The sequence below is a fragment of the Oryzias latipes genome, chromosome 16 (genome assembly GCF_002234675.1).
Source record: "Oryzias latipes chromosome 16, ASM223467v1".
Taxonomy (NCBI): domain Eukaryota; kingdom Metazoa; phylum Chordata; class Actinopteri; order Beloniformes; family Adrianichthyidae; genus Oryzias; species Oryzias latipes.
Window position 1 is genome coordinate 853,534 of NC_019874.2, and position 21,020 is coordinate 874,553.

Below are 21,020 nucleotides of genomic sequence, written 5' to 3' on the forward strand. Positions count from 1 at the left end.
AATACGACTGTTTATGTTATTATAATAATAATAGTAATAATGGATTAGATTTATCTGCGCTTTTCCAGATGCTCAAAGCGCTTACATTGTGTCCATTATTCATTCACTCCTCATTCATACTTGGTGATGGTAGCTACTGTTGTAGCCACAGCTGCCCTGGGGCAGACTGACAGAGGCGTGGCTGCCAGTTCGCGCCTACGGCCCCTCTGACCATCACCATCATTATTAAAGAGTTATTAAAGATTCTTGACCTAAATAATTAATTTTCCTATTCCAGTTTGCAAAAATATTTTATCTACAGTCAAATGTTTTGACAGGTGTGCAAGAATGATGTAAAGAAAGAATGCATTCATACAATTATGAATGATATTTGTTTATTTTTATCAATTTACAAAATGCAAAGTGGGCAAATAGAATAAAAGTCTAAATCAATTCAATATTTGATGTTTCTGCCTTTTGCCTTCATATCAGCATCAATTCTTCTGTTACGTTCACACCAGGCTCAGGAACACGCGTTCAAACAACTGATTCAATGGAAATGTTATGTAAACCCATGCATATGCAAGTCTTGGGTTTCGGGCACTACGTACAAAACGTGCGGTCTGAACGCGTGCTGAAGGTCAAACCCATTGAGTTTCATCCAGTCAGGGACTCTGGCTGTGTAGTGGCGTATGGATGGTTTCCCCATGGAAGTGACAACCATGTGAACATTGATCATGGAGGAAAAATCTGTAACTGTTGTTTGTGTCAGCCTTTAATATATCGGAATAGAGCTGTGAAAGAAAAATCCTGGAGCAAGATTCGCGAGATTTGAACTGCTTCGACATTTTACAGCAAGCTTCTTTCACCTGTGAGTACATGCGTTAGTATCGGGTTTCAACTGTTTCTGTGAACACAATGGGCCAGTTGGTACGCTGGATTTTGGTGATCGGATTGGATCAAATCTTGAAAATGGGTTGTTCAAAAGGGAAAGAAGGAATCTGAAATCAGATTAGATCACAGAATCCAATCCTAGTTCTAATCTGAACACAGGAACTGGATTGCAGAAAATAGCAGCAGGTGGACTGATGAGTCAAAATTTGAAGTATTTGGCTGTTGTAAATTTCAACACAAAAAATGAAACACTTTTCTGCAATTCAAGGTTGTTAACCAACAGAACCAGCAGTAAAGAGGGACTATTTTTTCATAAAGAAACCTAAAAGCTGGCAGGTAGACAAAAAGATAGGTGGCAGGCAAAAACATGGGTCCAAACATTCAGGAAAGCAGAATTCAGAGAAAATTCCAAAAACCTGATCCACAAGGACAGTGTAGGTCCAAAAACAAAAACTCCACAGAGTTTTGTAAAATTATATAAAAATAAAAAAAGTTTATAACTTCTGACTGAGGTCCACATGGTTCCTTTCAAAAAAGATACAATATAGGATCATCTCAATGCAGTACATGTAGTAGTAGGTAGTGTACCGTCAGCAGTAAAAAAAAAATAAAAAGTACAGTTTTATTTTTTGTTGTTTGTGCACCTTAGCCATAAATTTGTAAATCAGAAATAAGTGACCCTTGCAGTATTTTTCGGACCATAAGGCACACTTAGAATTTTCAATAGATTTTCTGTGCGACATGGTGCTCCAAAATCTGTCCAAATGTTTTAGTACGACTTTGGTGAACTACAAAGCTTCATCACTTGATGGATTGTTGGAGCACTATGGGTTCTGGAGTCAGGAGTCCACGGGGACTGTGCTTCAGCTGTTTGTGAATAAGTTGAGTAAAGTTTGACTTTCTGGGCTGTTTTGTTTTTCTTGATGATAGACCAAAATTTGAAAAATGTTTGGTTCCACAGCCTTAGTTTGGAGACCCCTTCACAAAACACTCATGTCTATGATTAAACTGCAACAGCCTTTTGAGGACCTGTGTCCCACATTCCAGACATTTACAGTGAGTGGGACAGATACCGTCTAACATCCTAGAGTCAGAGAGAAAAACAACTGGGTGGCCTTGCAAAGCACCCTGAATGAAGGATCATCATCATACGTGAGGGGATCAGGAACAACAACAAGGTGGAAGCTTGGAGCGAACCAAGACAGAGGAGGGGTGACAGTGGAATGAAGATGGCACAGCTGGGTCTCTAGCAGTTTGATAGAATTCCAGATGCTGTTTTATATTTGGTTCAGAGTCACAGATTCCAACTTGAGCTAGTAGATGCTCAGCTTTTGAGGGAAAAAATATGAACACTTCCTGTTTTCTTCGTTTTCCATCCCTCACTTCTGGGTGGGTGTCTACTCACTGAAGAAAGAGCCTCTGCTTTCACACCGAATGTTTTCACAGCAAGCAACATTGACCTGAATTAAGCATGTAAACACAAACTGTAAAGCCATTAGTCTTACATTAAAATTAGCCAGAAACACTTATTGGACATCATGACAAAGGCCTACAAGGAAAGAAGAAAAAAAGTCCTGAGCTAAAGCACTGGAGATATTGATTGCTGGTTAATCCCTTGTCTTCTCAGCCATTAGGAAGAGAGGTTATTAAGGAAGAGAAATTCAGAGCATTTGTTTCAATAAAAAGCTTCCAAGATTTTAATTGAAAGCCATTTACCCAGTGAGACTTTGTATGCCTGTGCTTTATTCTAAAGACGTACCTTGTTTTCACAAGATATAAAAAGGCAATAGCTATCCATTGCAAATGAAAACGGCATATCATGAGTCCATTTACAACACATAGAAAATACAAATCAGTAAAACTTATTACAGTACCCTGAAATATTGGTTCTTAGCAGGAAACCAAGAGAGGATTTCTTTGTCCTGCAAGCACATTTCTTCAGAACAGGACTGTCACTGTATTCACTGTTCCACTCATGTCTCACATAAGATGAAATGAAAGCTCCTTAAAAGTTCAGTCACAAAGAAAATCTGTTCAGGTGGAAATGCCAGCCGCATCTGGGAGCACAGCATGAACATTTAGAATCTGAATTCAATCTGCTATATTCCACATAAAATGAATGGACACAGCTTCCCTTCGTTTCTCTTCTCCACACTAAACAACCAATTAAAGGGAAAAAGGTTTCTAATAGTGCAGACATGCAGAGATGTAGCGACAGAACGCTGATGAAAGATGGATGACCCAGATCATTGTTTTTATGTCAACGTTGGTAGCTGGGCTGCAGTCTCTCTGTTTCACCAAAACCAGGATAATACCGTATAAGGCGGATCACTGTGGGTTTCTTCCCCAGATGGAGATTATAGCACTCGTACAGAGGGTGACCCGGACGGGTGCTGCAGCTTTTTGGGTTGTCCAGGCGGGTGTAGAGTCGCATCTGAAAGGGAGCGCAAGCAGGTCCTGCAGTTCCCTTGAGGCTGATAAAACTGGAATGGATGTGGTAAGTGTGTCGTGAAGTGTTGCTAGGCTCCACACAAGGAGCCCGCATTCATCACGTCAACAGCACTCATGGGCCCCGTGCACAGTCTGCAGAATATGAGGGGATTGAAAAAAAGGAAAAATCTGTTCAACATGCCTGTTTTTCTTACCTTCCATGTGTTGTACAAGTGTTCGCTATGACCTGTTGCTCAAATACCATAACATTCATTTTTTCTATATGGGCTTAGCGAGGGATATACAACCTTGATTTTTTGTAAAAGCCACCTGTGGGTCCCGTGCAAACTGATCCTTTTTTGTCCCTAGACAGCACACATCCACCCAAAAGGGCAGTTGGGACTAAGGTTTATGAAAGGAGACTTGGAGCTGATGTCAAGTTTTGATAATAAAGTTAGAGGACCCTGAATGTGATATTGAGCTTTTCGGCCAGAATCCATCCATAGGAATTCCTGGGTGGCAAGGAATGCACGCTCAGCAGACTGGGGGGGGCATGGTCGGCACCAAGAGGGTCCCTGGTATTGAGGGTTTTGGCTGAAGCATGGTTGGAGGATAGAAACAGGGTAAGTGGTGAGGACTTAGACTGACTTATAGTGCGACGCTGAAGCAAAAGATTGCGGGCTTGAGCAGAATAAGGAAGAGGTCAGAAAGGAAAAGAAGATCTGCAATGTAAACCTGATGTAAACATAAAAAGAAACGCCACAACAAACTGATGCATCACAGGTGGAGAATGACATGAGCCAAAAAGAGGGAAGAGCTGTGGCAGGACCCTGGAACTTGACAGGAGCTCTAACTCCACCTTTGGATTTGGATTTTCTTTTAAAAAGGTGAAAATTGCTCTCTGATTTAAGCCCTACTGATGGAAATATGCATCAAACCACTTTGACTCCAAAATGACGTTCATTTAGCATCAACTTGAAAGCAAAACTGAAGTGTTTTCTTTCATAAATCCAGGCATAAAAAGATTTTTAAATATTGTGGAAAAATAAGATTCTGATAATGCTAAAGAAAATGACACAAACAAAATATTATAGTTACTTTTTCAAGATCCTAACTCTCCACTGAGCTTATTATTAATGAATGCGTTAAATGAAATGCTTTTGTTTTATTATGGACTAGTAATCCACACAATGTTTTAATTAAATGTAATATTTATAATTTAAAAAAGTTCAGCAATGTCTATAATTCCTATTTTATTTAATATCATTTAGTGGTTGTTGTTGTTTTTTTTTATAAAAACAACCAAAATTCTGTATAAACCTGTAAATTTGAACTCATATCGGATTAATCCAAGAGGATCAATTCCTGAAGTCAGTGTAAAGAAATGAAAGTGAGACAGCTCTGGCTTGGCGAGAAGAAATACCATGAGTTATTTCTCCCTAAGATCCCCAGTTGAGTTATTTTTATCACTCTAAATATTGATTAATTGTTCTTGTATTGCAGCCCCTATACTTTTTCAGTCTGCACATAATAAATCATTTGATATTAGATTTAATGCGGTAAGCTGTCAAGCAGAGTGTAAAGGACTCATCTGAGAAAAGGGGAGGAGCTGAAAGTTCAATCTGTGAGAGTAGAAGTCCTGTTAAGAAGCAAATTAATGGAACTGATCCACAGATTAAATGAATCAGCTAAGAATGTAAGATTTTCACAGAGACTTAAACACAACTGAAAGGTAAGAGGTGAAAAGTAAAATAGAAAATATTTTCAGTTTTACTAGGAAAAAAATGTATTGCTAAACAGAAAAAAAAAACAAATGTTAAGAACTTTCTGACATTTGAAGCAGATTAAAAAACTAGGTAAGTGAAAGACCCAAAGGAGTGGGGAGCATATGTCTTCTGTTTGAGTCTGGAGCCTTGGAGGGTTAGATAACATCTTTAATATTTGATAACAGGGTTCTCCAGGTACTGCAATATGTCTACCAATCAGAAGAAGAGGGAAGTGTGCCAATGTACACCACACTAATGCTGCATCTTTTATCGAGGCACCTCAAGGTGATCTTACACTTCCATTTCCAAATCCAAAGCTGCTTTTCTCATCTCTTGCAGTTTTAACCTTTTTTGTCAAATATTCTAAACTGCAGGACAGATTAAAAATATGTCACCGTCATAGTTCAAAAGAGATCAGTTTGTGGAATTGTTTGTCGAAAAGCAGTTCTGTCTTTATCACATCACTGAGGAACCAAATCCCACACCATGACACTTCTACTCCTGTTTTGAATCCAAATGAAACAATCGCCTTCTTATGTCACCTTATCCACCCTTCAGTGTCATCTGTTCCTCTAAAATCTTGTTTTCACGCTATGATTCAACATTTATTTTTGTAAACTTATTATATTGATTGTTTTTCTTTTACTTTTTAAAAACAAAATAAAATAGATAAATAAGCATAATAAACAGAAAGTAAGAGTTAGAAAATTCCTATTAATTCCCACCCCTAGTCGTTATATATTTAATCTTTACACGTTAAACACACACACACACATAAATATATTATTTACATAAACACAAAATAATAAAAGAAAAACAAAAAGAAAGCATAATCGCCATCAAAGTGACGTCACAAAGTCATAGTTGTCCGTAGAATAAATGATCGTGTAAACGTTGGAAGAGTTCCAGTAGGTCGAAAAGCATTTCAAAAATCTGCAACCTCTCCGGTTAAAGTGTTACATCAAAATTTCAGAAAAAGCTACAAAGCACAAGCAAGCAAGGATTGCTTTTAGTACGTATGCTTTGTTATGTCCATGAGCTCTACAGGTAGTTGAATTTAAACCAAATGTTTGCCCTTTTGTAAAGATGCAGGTAAACTGTAAAGTTAATCTGCTGACGTTAATCTAAATCAGCAGGTCTGTGTGTGCTCTGTGAATCCTACAGAGCAAAATGCTGGTAAAAAGTTTGGCTTTCTTTAAGATCTATTTTGTAAAACAAAATAAAAAAAAGATTTAAAGCACACAATATCTTATGCTGCACAACAGTGTTTTGGAATAGAGTAGCAGAAGTAAAAAGTATAACAAGACAACTCGAGCAGAGCGTTTGAACTGGTTACTCCTCCCTAGGGCGGTTCATTGAGCTATCCTAGATAGCTCACTATCTTTTCAGTCCCACATCAATCACATTACTCGGTCAGCCCATTTCCATCTACGTAACATTAATCGTCTACGCCCCTCCCTCCCCGTCCCCTCTGCTTCTATCCTGGTTCACAGTCTGGTCACCTCCCGTTTAGATTACTGTAATTCTCTCCTCTTTGGCCTTCCCCAAAAAACCCTCAATAAGCTTCAACTGGTCCAGAACTCAGCGGCCCGCATCATCTCCAGAACCCCCTCCTTCAGTCATATCACCCCGGTTCTCCACCAGCGGCGCTGGCTCCCCATAACCTCCAGAATCTAATTCAAGCTCCTCCTGTTCACTTTTAAGGCCCTCCATAACCTGGCTCCTCCTTTACTCTCCCACCTCATCCATATCAAAACCCCCTCTCGTTCTCTTCGGTCCTCCTCCTCTGTTCAGCTCTCTGTTCCTCCAGCCCGCCTCGTCACCATGGGAAGCCGAGGCTTCAGCTGCTCGGCTCCCAAACTCTGGAATTCCCTCCCCCCTTATCTCCATAACATAGACTCTGTTCCAACTTTCAGATCTAAGCTCAAAACCCATCTGTTTATTTCTGCCTTCCCTTCCTGATTCACTTTTGATTTTGTCTTTAATATTTATTGTGCTTTTAATGTCTATTTTTTAACCTTTGTTTTGTAAAGTGTCCTTGGGTTTCTTGAAAGGCGCTTTAAATAAAATGGATTATTCAATCAATCAACTCACCTGTTCAGCATCCTATTTAAGTCCAGGCGTGCATGCGTGTCCAGTCCTTCTCTTCCTTTCCCGCAAGCGTTGCATTCGCTTGCGGCTTCCACCTGTGAGCTCTGTTAGGGCTAGTTTTACCCAAAGGTTTTCTATGGCGATATTGTCTTATGTAATTGAACGGAGCTTTATGCCAAGTAAAAGAATGTGAAAATATATTTCTTTACTGCATGAGTTGTCTGACTGAAATGATGGCTCACCAAAGTGGACTGATTGTATTCAGCAGAATGGCTACTTTTATGTTTATGTTAATTTTTCTTTGAGTGAATTTGCTTCAGCTGTATTGCAAAGGGTGTTTTATTTTTAAGAACGCGTGTGCTTAAAACAGTAAAAAAAAATACATACAGTACAGACCAAAAGTGTGGACACACCTTCTCATTCAAATGAATGGGAAGGTGTGTCCACACCTTTGTTCTGTACTGTCTGTTCATGAAAAAAATTCAATTTTCTCTTTATAATTCAAGATTTATTCATGAAAATAAAACAACAGTTTAGATCCAAATCTTAACTATATTATTTGGTTTGTGTCATATACACATATATATATATATATATATATATATATATATATATATATATATATATATATATATATATATATATATACATATATATATATATATATATACATATATATATATATATATATATATATATATATATATATATATATATATATATATATATATATACGTATTTCTTTTATTTAAAATATGACAGCTTTGGAATTATATGCACAAATACAAAAGGATTTAACTACAATTTGTTTAATAGTAACAGAATATAAAATTCAGCTTTTTCTTACATGTCCTGACTGATATAATCTAAAAACACATCAGCAGGAGCGTAAACAACGGTGGAGTGATTTATTTGGTTAACAGCATATTAATCCCTTTGGTTTTGGTGATCATCCGAGCATTCAGCAGATTCCTTTTTAATTTCATTGAACAATGACATTTTCTGGCACAAACAGCATTTGCGTGTAGATAAAACAAGGTACTGAGATACAGTTACACCAAAGAATGTGAGCATTCTTCACTGAAATCTCCGACATTTTATATCAACGTCCTGCAGGCGAGGAGCCGGGTGCTCTAATATATCCTGAAATCTAATAAGGCAGGGAAACTTGCAGATTTGAAGTCTGTTGTGATTCATTTTGGTCCTGAGAAGTGATAAAAAAAAAGAGCCTCCTCTCTGCTGCTGCTTTTAAAGGAGTCTACTGAAATACTGACTGACTGCATTAGACTTAGGGCTAATCTGAATAAACCAAAATTTTCGTTATAATCACACAAGCTGAAGTTTACACCTTTAAAGCAAAAACTCAAAGGGGCTGCTCTAAAACAGGCAGGCTGCTGCAGATTTCCATTGTTTTCTGCTTTCTCATTGACCTCCATGTCTTATGTACGCGTTAACACTGGGGGAGGACTTTCCCCAAAGCAAACACCCACCTTTTTGTTGCCCTCCTACCCACCCAACCTGCTCTGTTCAGTCGCTGGGAAAGATAGCTCGCAACGGGACAAGACTCAATGTCATTCCACAATGATGAGGTTTTTGACTGCCAAGGGATTAGTGATGTAAGCCGCGGCATTTGTGACTTTGTGGGGGCAGTTTGTTTTGCTGTCTTTGTACTCTGAGGCAGTATGAAGTCAGAGGACTTAGAGCAGCATGGCAGGAAGCAGGATGAAAGGGAAGGCATGTTTACCTGTGAGCAGGAACAGGAAACATTCTCTGCATGTTGGTGTGACCATCAGCCTGTCATTTAACATGTAAACATTGTCTTTGCATTGAAGGATTTATGACATTATGCATATTTGTAGATTTCTTTGATAAATCTGATTGGAATTATGGGATGTCAGCATGTGGATAAGCCTGAATCCCCTTGAGCTTTTCTAAAACTAAATGATCATGGTCTGTTTAACAGTTCATGAAAATAAAAATTTAACAGTTAACAGTCACAGGGAAAAGAAAGTATAAAAGGTGCACAGTTTTGTGAAGCTCAGATAACTAACAGTTTGAACTTCATAAACACGACAAACGCAGATGGAAGAAGAACTACATAAACCTGCCATTGTTAAGGACAGCAGTTAGAATTGGGTTCTGGGCACTAAAAATTCAATTTAGGCTATTTTTTGTAAATAATGGTGTTAAGAATAGTTAGAAACTCCCTTTTAACTTTTTTAATGATTCAAACTTAATTCATTAAGCACGTATTATCAACTCAAAATTATATTACATTGGAAGACAGCACAGTAAACTATTTTCTCTTCCCACCCTCCCTTTTTTCTGTGCATGTGTGCTCTGCTAAGCATCCGTGAAGGCCTCAGAGGTATCTTCACTTTAGCCTTGAAGCGCCTCTCCAGTAACAACCTGTGGGTGTGATTTTCACACCATTGTCCAGTGTATGATCTTCTGAATATGCAAATGAAGGGTTCTTATACCAAGCCCATCTTCCTGAGCCTCAGAGTTCAGACTTTGAATCCATCATGTTCATCTGTCTGTCCCCTTCGTACAAAATGTCTGTGCTGTTTGTACGAAGCAATACTTCCCTCAAAAAGATAAGTATAGCCTCTGAGTCATTATTTAATTTGTTTCTGTGTGCAGGAAGCTGTGGGTACGAACCTAATTTTCCTATTTAAAGTCCTATTTAGAATAACCAGTTTCCTCACAAATGGAAAATAGAAAAGATACAAAAAATATTAAGTTGAAGATATTTAATGGGAATTTCAAAAGTATGACAAGTCAATTACAGAAAAAACAGAGTGGTCTTGCAGGCAGACTGAGGTTTGGTGAGCACCATGCAAGGTACAGCTGAAGTACTATCAGCCTGTGCATGCCCAGACAGATCTGTAGAGGTTACTGACATCATGTCTCTCCTAGATCGGATCAACAAAAAAAAGAAAGAAAAACATCTCTTTGTTCAGGTTAATCATGCTGCTCTTTACAGGTAAAGTGGATAACGAGCCAAATCCAACAGCCCGCAGTCTAAAACTGGGCACTATAAGAAAAATGTCTCAGCTGCAAGAGATTTGAGGGCATGACAGGAATACATTTTGGGTCAAAAAGAAGCAGGTGAGTGAGATGTGATCCAAAAGCAATTCTTAGAATTCTGATCTACTGAAACAGCTTAACCCTTGTATGTATTTATCTTCACATTAACAAACACAGAAATACCTCATCTATGCAAACATGTGACGCCTTCCTGAACACGCTTTTGGCAAACAGAGTTCACACTGGACTGGCACTACCTGATACGAACGTGTCCACCACCTACAGTTGGAAGAGGTTTGGTGTGACATGTCAAAGCGGTGCAATAGCGCGAATAACTCCCGACTTTTTCTTTCATAGCTCTATTCCAATATATGAAAGACTGTTTGTCATAGAATTCCAGCCAGGTAGGCTGTTAACCACAAACTTCATGATCAATTTGGTACTTCTGTGAGCTGAAAGGGACGCCATTCATACGTTGTTGTGTTTGTGGCCTCTGGTGCTGCACAGAACAAACATGGAGCAGACTCTCTGCGTTTATTCAGGCTCCCCTTAACATTCATCTTGCTTCTCAGCACATTTACTGTCTTACAGAACAGTTCCTGATAACCAGGTGCCCCCTTGTGGTCACCACTATAGTTCCAGTAGTAACACATAAGATCTCCCCACTTACAGGATAGTTTTAACTTATCTTGTTTTATTTCCACACAACTGTGACTCACATTTAACAAACCCAAATAGCACTTTTTTTTCTTTTTTTAATGTTTAAGGCTAATCCCAGTATCTCGCAGGTGGTTTAGTTTCTTCACTAGCGCCTCACAGGCTCCATCAAAGGACTGAATTCAGCCTGAGGTAACTCAGGTGCTTCACCCAACCCTGCCTTTGTGCATACTTGATTTTTATTCCGTTTCTGATCAGTTGCAACCATGTGATCAGGAGTGCTCACAGCAGTGGGTAACTCCGGCTGACTAGAAGATGCTTTGTATTCATGTTCAAACATGTTCAAACAACAGAGTTTTGCCCGTCCTGATGCACTGGTTCTGAACGTCTCACCATATGATCGGCATCAAGTTTCCACAACACAAAGCAGTTGGTGGCAGAATGATAAGGTGCAGAGTGACATCGCTGTACCTCAGAAACTTGTAGTACTCCTCTGAACAGAACATGGTGCTGTCCATTATTTGTACTTCTGGCCATTTGGAATGAGCATCCACCACACAGATACATGTGTCTTTTGAACGTACCAGCAAAGTCCACATGAACCCTTTCGCACAGACTTGACGACCAAACCAGAGGATGTAGAGGTGCTAAGCATCAGCCTCTCCTTTGTGGTCCTCGTTGGTGTACTCGTGAGCTGAAAACCACAAAGCCCAGCAGTGCATTCTAGCAGCAGCCATTGATGGAATACTTTATAGAGGGCTCAGAATGGAAGTTAAACGGCAGTGATCCATGAGAAGAGTGAACTTGTTACCATACAGGTACTGATGGAACTTACGGTCCCCAAAAACTATCCCCAGAGTCTCCCTCTCAAGCTGCGCATAGTGTGGCTCTGCCTTGCTCAGAGTTCTGGAAGCAAAAGCTATAGGCTTGTCTTTACCATCTAGCATCACATGAGAGAGCACAGAATAAAAGACACAGCAGTTAAGCACTGTAGTGTGTTAACACATCCTGCAACACCAGCAGAGCCTTAGAAGTGCCTTAGCAGTGCCTTCTAGGGGTGTTAGAAAAAATCGTTTCTGCAATATATCGCGATAGTTCATTTGGCGATACTTGTATCGATTCAAAATGCTGCCTGGGCGATATTTATTTAATTATTTCTGAGCGTCCTTCAGCGTCTGACTCTTGTTGTCCACTTCACCCTCTGACCGCTAGTTGGCAGCAGAGAACACGGAGCCTCTTAGAGCAGCAACACACCTCACAAGACAACAGGAAGACTGCAGCCAGAGGCAGCTTGTTCTGTTGTTATGAGACATGAACTACTTAGTTTTTACTTAGTTTTTACACACCTCTAGTGCCTTTGCTTTACCAAATGCTGACTCACAAGCTTTTGACTAAGTCTATTTATGACTCTTTTGTAGCAAGACGTTCATAATAAATAATAATTCCCAGGAAATAACATAGCTGCCCTGCTTTCTGGGTGAAGGTGCCTCCACAATAGCACGCACATATTTTCAGGTGACTTGTGGAGCCCTGCAGCATCAATAATGTCACCCAGGTACCCAACTAAGTCCTGAAAAACAAACACTTGCCCTGTTTTACATGCAAACCACTACTAACCGTCTCAGCACTGCATCCAATGCTTTCAGATGAGTTGTTTCAATTGGAAACTGGAGAAAATGTCATCTAAGTAACAGTAGGTAAAAAGTAGTCCCTAGAGCACCTGGTCCTAATGGCTCTAAGCTACTCTGTGGGGGAGCGTTGACCTTCACAACATACATCGGCAGGGTTGCAGACTGATTATTTAGCCTTATTTTCATATGAACGATGCCCTCAGGTGCAATAGGCCTTCCCGTATAAGTTTTCAGGACTACATCAGTGGACTGTAGGGACACTTGTTTCAATTTGGTTTCATAAAATCCAACAAAGACACTGCAGCTTTGTCCATTTCAATCTCTTTCATTTCGCTTTAGTTGGAGTGGAACTGCTGGAGGAGTGGGCAGTGAAGCCAAAGGTAGATCTGTATTTTTACAATCACATCAATCTGCCAAGCCTAATTTTTAACTGTGGGAGTTGAAGAACCTGGTATTATAAAATTTAGCCAAATTAATTTCAAGTTCTTTCCCCAGCAGGAGAGAAAAGAGACTTTTCACAGTTGAAGTGGTTCTGTTAAAAAGACTGCATAGGTGGCAATGAAGCTGATTGGCCCATCTTTATAGCCTGTACTGCCTGCACCATTCCACCCATGCACACAATTATAAACCCAAATCTCTAACTGGCAGCCAATGCATAAATCTGACTCACTTATGAGCCATCACTGTTTACAGACACGTTTAGAAAACACAGGGAAAAAAAGGACAAAGTAAAATGTGGAGGAAGAACTAACCAAGCACAGATGAACAAGTGGATCTTACTAACAAAGCAAAGAAAAAGCAGGTTAGAACTTGGTACGGGATTTTTGATTTACCTATTGTAAAATCTAGTGTTTATTGAGCTTTTTAATGTCAGAAGGCACATACACTTTAAAAATGCACTTTAGAGAGCACTCAACCATTTCAGCTCTCACTGTTCAGAAGAAAAGAACTCCTGTTCAGAACATCGAACAATGCTATTCTGGAAATGTGACAGTTCCTCTTAAATGGAATGCAACAGAGAGAAGTTTATTATTTGTTATAAAATAAAATTAAGCCGTTTCAGTGGCAGATAACCTCAGCAGCTTGTTTATGAGGTATTTGGCCTGTTCAGTCAAGTGGCAAAGTAACCAAGTAGTTTTACATGAGTAATGCACTTAATAGCAATTTGATGCCCTTTATAATTTTACGATATTTCTATAAACCTCTGGGGGAACGATTCTTTTTTCCTCCACTGTGCTGTGTTTATGTGACAGCTTTATTTACCATTCACATTTAGGATGAAGATTTTACACAGAGGCTGATGTAACAAGATTTTAGATACAAGACATCATGAAAGATAAAACCCCTGGTTTCCAACCTTATTAGCCACTGCCTGAAAGGCCTTTTTAAATATTATATCTTATTGAAAATGAATGGGAACACCTAAAAAACCATTCCATAACTTTGTCCTGTTTCAAAGCCAAAAAGGTCATCATAATCATTTTGGGTTCTTTTTGAGTTTAATGATGGTGCAGAGGTGGAGCAGTTAAGCTCTGATTGGAAGATCGCAGGTTCGGTTCCTGCCTTGCCCACCCACATGTCAAAGTGTCCTTGGGCAAGACACTAAACCCACACTGCTCCTGGTGGTTATGCATTCGAGCAAGCAAGCAAGCAAGCAGCGGATCTGTCATTACTGTCTGAGTGTGTGAATGGGGCTGTGTAAAGCGCTTTGGGCCCTCTAAGAAGGTAGAAAAGCGCTAAATAAGTTGTTGTTGTTCACCTTTCAACTTATCGCTTCAGAGGTCAGCCCAGAAAATCAGCTTTCTCTGATTTGCACAAGTGGTTAGACGTTAGATGTTTACGCCGGATGCCCTTCCTGTCAACCCTGTATTTTACCCGGGCTGGGGACTGGCACAGGGGGACCCAGACCGGGGTCCCCTTGTGGCTACGTAGCAACATGTTACTGAATGACATCACACAAAATGAGAAAATATTCATTTTAGCTTCTACTCAATCTTCTGCATCTGATAAGTGAAGGTTTTTTGTTTGTTTATGTAGCATTTATCTTTACATTTTTGGCAATTATTGTGGTATTGTGTGTCTGTAGCATTATTCACTCCTAAAAAATGAATGGTACTCTTTTTTTTAGGTTAATGTTGGGTTTTTGTATTTGCATTTACATTTTAACTTCTTAACAGCTTCAGCTCATCGGAATGAACCCATATGGGTCAACTTCTGCACCCCAAGAGACATCGTGAAAATGGTTTGTTGTGCCTGTAGTAAAATTTCTGTGAAGTATTTGTACGGTAATTTGTTCCACACACTTATGACGTACAGGTCATGCTGTCGTACGGTGCTCTGACTTTCACCACACTCTCGTCTTTAGTAAGGTGTGAGTACTGGCCCTTAATTGACAGCATGCAAATGTTGCAAACACGGGGTGGGCAAGTGATATGCAAGTGCCCATAGGGTACTGGTAGGATGCCCACTCAAACTAAACTGAAATAAGGATAAATATTTTTGCTCTATGGGCTTACCAAGCAGTCTACGATGTTTTGTAGTGGCCACCTGCGTGCCCCATCCAGGTTTGTCCATTTTCCCCCCATAATGCTACGTTCACACCGGGCTCAGCAACGTGCGTCCTTCACACGACTCCTTCCAATGAAAAGTAGTCGTATATGTGGCTTTCAGGCTTCTGCGTTCAAAGCTTTTGCATTCACGCATCACAACGCAGGTTTTTTTTTTTCCGTTTTTTTTCTTCTTTTAACTCGTTCAGTCCAACAGCTGAGCAAACAGATTAGAGCTGAAGGCTTTTTGTGTTGGACAGGTTTTACTATCACAAAAAGAGGTTATTGTTATGGTGCCTGTCAGTCTCCTCCCCCTCCCCCTCCTGCTCTGCTCCTGACTCCACCAGCTGGGACCAATTCACCTCATCACCTGCTCTGCTCTTAAGGAGATCCAGACCCATTAGCCAACGCCAGTTCGTTGCCCTTTATGGTGACTAAACCTGGTCTTAAGTCTAGCTCATGTTTCTATGTTAAGTCTGGCCTCGTGTTAATCTTGCCTCTCCCTGTCTCAGGATTCCAGTCTCCAAGTGTCTCCAGTGTGGATGTCAGTCCGAGTCCTCCTACAGTCCGGTGGAAACCTCAAGCTCTGCCAAGCTGCGCTCTTACCTCCAGCCACGCCACAAGCCGCTGTTCTCTCCAGCTGCCCTCCAAGCCACACCAACTTTCCTGGAATAAATAAAACCCTTTCCTTACCGTTCACCCCCCTGTCCTCATTCTGGGTTTCAGCGTCTGGGTCTGTCAATCCTTCAAGTCATGACAGTTATATAGCTTCAAGAAACTAGAGTGTAGATTTGTATAAACCCCTTTTTGTCGTATTATTTTTTATTTATTTGTTACATTTAGTGTGTGTGGGGAGGGGGAGGGGAAGAATGTGAGGGGAGGGTGGAAGAGAGTAAAAGGAAGAAAGGTGAAAAGGTGGGGGATACAAGCACTGATTTGAATAAGTTATTATTTTAAGCTGTAACAATTATACCAGATCTGCTGGAAAGACGAATGTTACATCAAAGGTGAAAATCTGACACTAAGATGAGCGAAAAAAAATGGGAGGAGGGGACCGCCCACCCCACCAGCCAGGCACAGAGAGGGCCCCCCTACAGGGGCCCCCCCAATGCCCAGAGGCACAAGCGAACCCAGTGTCCGGCCCCCAGGCCACAAGACAGGAGCGCTTAGCCGTACCAGGCGGCAGCCATGGGGGCCACCGGGCGCCGGACACCGAGACAAAGGCCAGGGACGAAGCCAGGGCCCCCGGAACCCATGAGCCAGCCACCACCCGACCGGCGCCCCGTCCCCGCAAGCCAGCCCAGGCACGCGACCTTAGCAACCCAGGGATCGCCACGCACCCACAGCCACAGCCACCCCCCTAAAACCCTACGCACTACAACCCCCCCCCCCCCCCCCGCCATAATATCTGACCCCCCCTCCCCAACCCTCTCAGTGCCCTCCCCTCTCTGTGATGGGGAGGGAAAGCCCCAGAGGGTCCCAGCGAGCCAGCCCCCAGGTCGGTCCTACCCATGCACTCACACACACATACTCACAATCATCTGGTTACCCTCCCTACCCCCGCCGCCACGCAGTAACCCCCCCCCCAGCCGGCCGACCCCCAGCGCCGCATGCCCGACCCCTCCCGCAGCCGACAGGATACCCATAAGCCCGGCCGCCCTGAGAGGACCAGGCGGGTGAAGACCGGGCGCCCCCCCCCCGACCCCACCCATGTATGGAGGTGTGGGAGTGCTGTGTGTGTGCTGCAGGTAAAATAGGAGGTCACCAGTGTGGGGGGCTCCACCGCTGCCAAGCCGCAAAGCCCCCCACTCCGGAGTCCCTCTGTGAGTGGTGTGTATTTGCTGTGTGTGTGCTGCTAGCATGCAGTGTGTGTGTCTACAGTGAAAGTTAAAATTGTGGGGGGGGGCCAGCGAAAGGTGAGCACGGATGTTTCATCGTGCCCCCCTCCACCAGACCCTCTCCACAAGGCCCTAGATGAATCAGAGTGTCTAATATGCAAGTAAAAAGCGGGGAGGAGGGCGGGTGCCAACGAGAACCCAGAGAGGGGCATCCCCAGTGAGCCCCGCCAGCATACCCCTCCCATCCAGATCCCGGGGCCCTATGTGCCTGTGTGCAATATTTGTTTGGGTGAGAGCGGGGAGGAGCGGGCGGATGGGCACAACCGGGGGAGAAGGCTCCCCCGAGCGACCGGCCCCCCAGCCGGCCGCGGTAGGCGCCCCCCCTCCCAGAGCGGCCGGGCAGCCAGAAACGGCAAGCCAGCCGCAGTTGGAGGCCAGAGCCTCGCGGCACCGAGAGACAGCCAGCAAGGAAGGGTCCCGGTGCCAGAACGGGGGGCAGGGGGTCCAGCCCCACCATTCATACCCTGGCCCCCCTAAGGACTAGCACACTGCCCCCCCAGACCCCCCCCAAAAAATAAATAAATAATAAAATAATAATAATAATATTAATAATAATAATAAAATAATTAATATAATAATAATAATAATAATAATAATGAAATAAACCCACCCAAGTGAACCCATTAACTCCTGCTGTGACTGCGGCGTCGACCCCCGCAGGTTTTTAAGTAAGTCTTCGTCCTCTTCATACAAAACGCATGGCTTTTGAAAGTTAAAGCAGCTGACCTTTGACCAATTATGGACTCGTATTTGGTAGTGACATGTAGAGAGTGTGTTTTTTAAACATGGAAGTATCAACCGCTTGAAAAATGATCATGGAGGACAAATATATATTTGGGGTTTGTGACCGTCCAGAATTATATGTCACCAAGTCTTTCATTTCCTGGAATAGAGCTATGAAAGAAAAAGCCTGGAGCTAAATTTGCAAGATTTGCATCACTTGGAAATGTCACAGTAAGCCTCTTCCAACTGTGAACACAGCCTCATTCAGCGCGTTCTTGAATGTACATCACATGGCCGGTGTGTATGTAGCATATGGGCGCTTGTATTCACACACAAATCATTAATTGCAGGATTTAGGAATCTTGGTGCAGTCAGTTTGATTAAACATCAAACCAATGCTTAATAAACATTGAAATAAGCATCTAATAATAATACTGAAAAATTATTATTCAGGATTGTGGAAACTGGAATTGCAGGTTTTTCTTTGTTGAACCTTGAGGGCTGCTCGTGCATGTTGTTGTTTATCTCTATTAACAAAATGCTTCATCTTATTGTTTGGTGTTGGTTGAAAAGCCTCCAGATGCATCTAACCCCAGGTTGTACAGTGCGAAGGACTAATATTAACAAAGTGAAGGTCACATTTTGCGAGGCCGAATTGAATTTAATTAAGTCAAGGGGATTGACAGTTCTTGATAAAATGCCCACTACTCAACCTAATTGCTTTTTGACAGCTCAGCAGTGTTTTCAGGGAGACAAAATTGGATTAATAGACGGATAAACCCTCATGCTCACCTGACCGTGCTGTCTACAAACCCTCAGCACATCAGACACCTACGGTGCATGCCAGTCAGCGTCTGTCTTCTTTAAGTAGGTAATGGCATGCCGAGGAAATGAACGGAGGCGGCTAGAAACACAAGCCTCAGTGTAATATCCCTGCCAGGCATTCCCTCGTCACGTCTAGTTAGGGAGCTCAAGCGTTAACATTCACAAGGGAATGTGCTAATTAAATTGCAAATGCAAGTAATTAACAGAAGATTCACCTTGAGGCTAAAATGAAAGTGATCACTAGAGTCTCACTCTGATACTTTTTCCCCCAGCTTTACAAGATGCCGGTCAATGATGCGTTGTCAGTCACCAATCCTCAATGCTAGGACAAGTGACATCGCACAAAGAGAAGAAACACACAGCAGTTTCACCACATTTGAGACAAAGATCAAAAAGTTCATACCTGGTATTCATTAGGCCAGAAGGTGCTGACAGCCAGCTCCACCTGATGCCACTGTTTCCCATGAGAACCAGAGATGTTCCACACCGGATTGCCAAGTGGACCACCGTTGACGCGCACGTATGCTCTGAGGGCCCCGGGACTGTGGCCATCGCGGCTGTACAGGAAGTAGCTGAACTGGACACAGTGAGTGTCGTTTTCACTCAGAGTCTGCAGCAACAGCTGAGCCCGGTGACCTGCGGCATGCTGGGAAGAGTTCACCAACATGTAGGACCCTGAAAAGAGCAGGAAAAAGTGTCACCTCAGTTACAAGCGCTGTCCAGGACTTCAGGATTCCAACACTTCAAGCACTATCACAGCTTTTCAAGTTTTGCCAGCACCCGATAACAGCTGTACCACAAAGCATATTTATTTGGATACAGATATCCAGTTTTTAATCTCATTTCTTAATAAAAATGGTTGTAAAAGAACAAAAACTGTGTTTTAAAATAGTTAACAAAAAGAAACGTAGTAGCTATTTTGAATGAAGTCCAAATCAAAGAGTGTTTCCTCAGGCAGAATTTTATTTTGAGATGTCCAAATTGTTTCATTTTTTCACCCAATTAATTTTTCAGATTATCTTATATGTAGTTCGAATACATTTCAAGTAATTCATTTAAAACTTCAAAACTTTAAAAGCCTTGAGAGCTCAGCACTGAAACTTAATCATTTTTAACATTTTGAAGTGGCTTCTTCTGCCTCTGAACTTAAATTAAAATTGAAAATAAATGGTTTGTTTTACAGCCCAGAAGTATCTTTTAATTGATCTGTATAAAAAAAAATAAGGCAAAAATGTAGCTTTTTAAAAAATATCTCAAGCTAATTTATTTACAACCACAAAAACTGCAATAAGAAAGTCGCACATGAATCTGTCCCAGAAACGCTTGGAGTGAGTGGCAGCTTGGTTCACATGAAAGAAGAATGCTATCTGTGATGCCAGAGTTTCTTGAAGCAGCTTTAACTTTAATGAAGAACATTCTATCTTTTTTTTGTTTTTTGTTAAGTTTACTATTTGATGCCGGATGCAATAATTAGCCACTGTATCCTGATATTGCAATTCAGGTATTTATAATACATTTCTTTCTAGAGAAGAGGGACGGCTGCATGAAACCAGCAGATAGAAGTATTTTACACTGATTACGGAAAACACTGTGTTCATTTAGAAATACGACTTGAATACAGCGGCTTTTCAGTCTTACAGAGGTTTGCGAAGAATGATGGGAAATGTTTATCAAGTAGATAAAGTCAGGTTGATTGTTCCTTTAGTTTACTCAGGGTATGCTAATAATGTAAAGCTTTTTTTTTTTTTTTTTAAATTCTAGACATTTTTATTCCCGTCCTCCCTTTCTATGAGATAGTTCATGTATTTCACTTCAAATCTGACAATAACCCTTGGGCTATCCTATGGGGTCCAGATGACCCCCCCCCCCCCCTTCCATTGACGTGTTCTCCCTACCATGACAAAGGTGGATAAAGGTGGAAAGATTTCATGTAATCCATGGACACCAGTGAAGATCACAAATCATTGAAGAAAAAAGGTTCAGAGCACTGTCTAGTGGGTCTAGATGACCCAACTCCCAATGTTAAAGTGCCTAGGATAGCACAAGGGATACAGTCTTATCAAATCATTTGGATTTTTGACATTGACGTTGTCCAAAAGTGGACGGTAAGGAAGTTATTTGACTTTTTACTCTATGGGTAAAGACTAAAAACAATTAATTAAAATGACTGCAGAGGGCCCCATCCTATTGTTCGCCTGGGCCCCCAAACTGCAAAGTACCCCACTGTTGGGATGGCGCTTCAGTTTATATGCAAGTCCTGGCAGGTGAGCGAATACTTTTGGGAATTTAGTGAATGTTCAGAACCAAAATGCAGAATATATATGTTGGGTTAAAACAACCTCCAACATCAGAATAACTACATAAGGAAAGAAAGACAACAGACCAAAGTACGTTTTACGAGGAGAGTGAACAGAGATAATACCCAGCAAATCTCTCTCCACTCTGGCACATATTCTGTCGCTTCCCCTTTTATTAAGTTTGTTGGGTATTCCCTAATTTACATATGCGCTGCAGCACTATCAGAAAACATTGATTACGACATGTCTGTCT

At 41.5% G+C, this 21,020-nt stretch overlaps 1 protein-coding gene across 4 annotated transcripts in view; it reads right to left on the reverse strand.

The window, feature by feature from the left end:
• The window catches only part of LOC101164139 (receptor-type tyrosine-protein phosphatase U), a 286,898-nt gene that overhangs the window by 129,261 nt on the left and 136,617 nt on the right, over window positions 1-21,020 (reverse strand). For all 4 annotated transcript variants that reach the window (XM_023964670.1, XM_023964672.1, XM_023964671.1 and 1 more), the window contains exon 3: window positions 18,874-19,145. In XM_023964670.1, coding sequence (XP_023820438.1) covers window positions 18,874-19,145 — 272 coding nt within the window. The remainder of the gene's footprint in view (window positions 1-18,873; window positions 19,146-21,020) is intronic.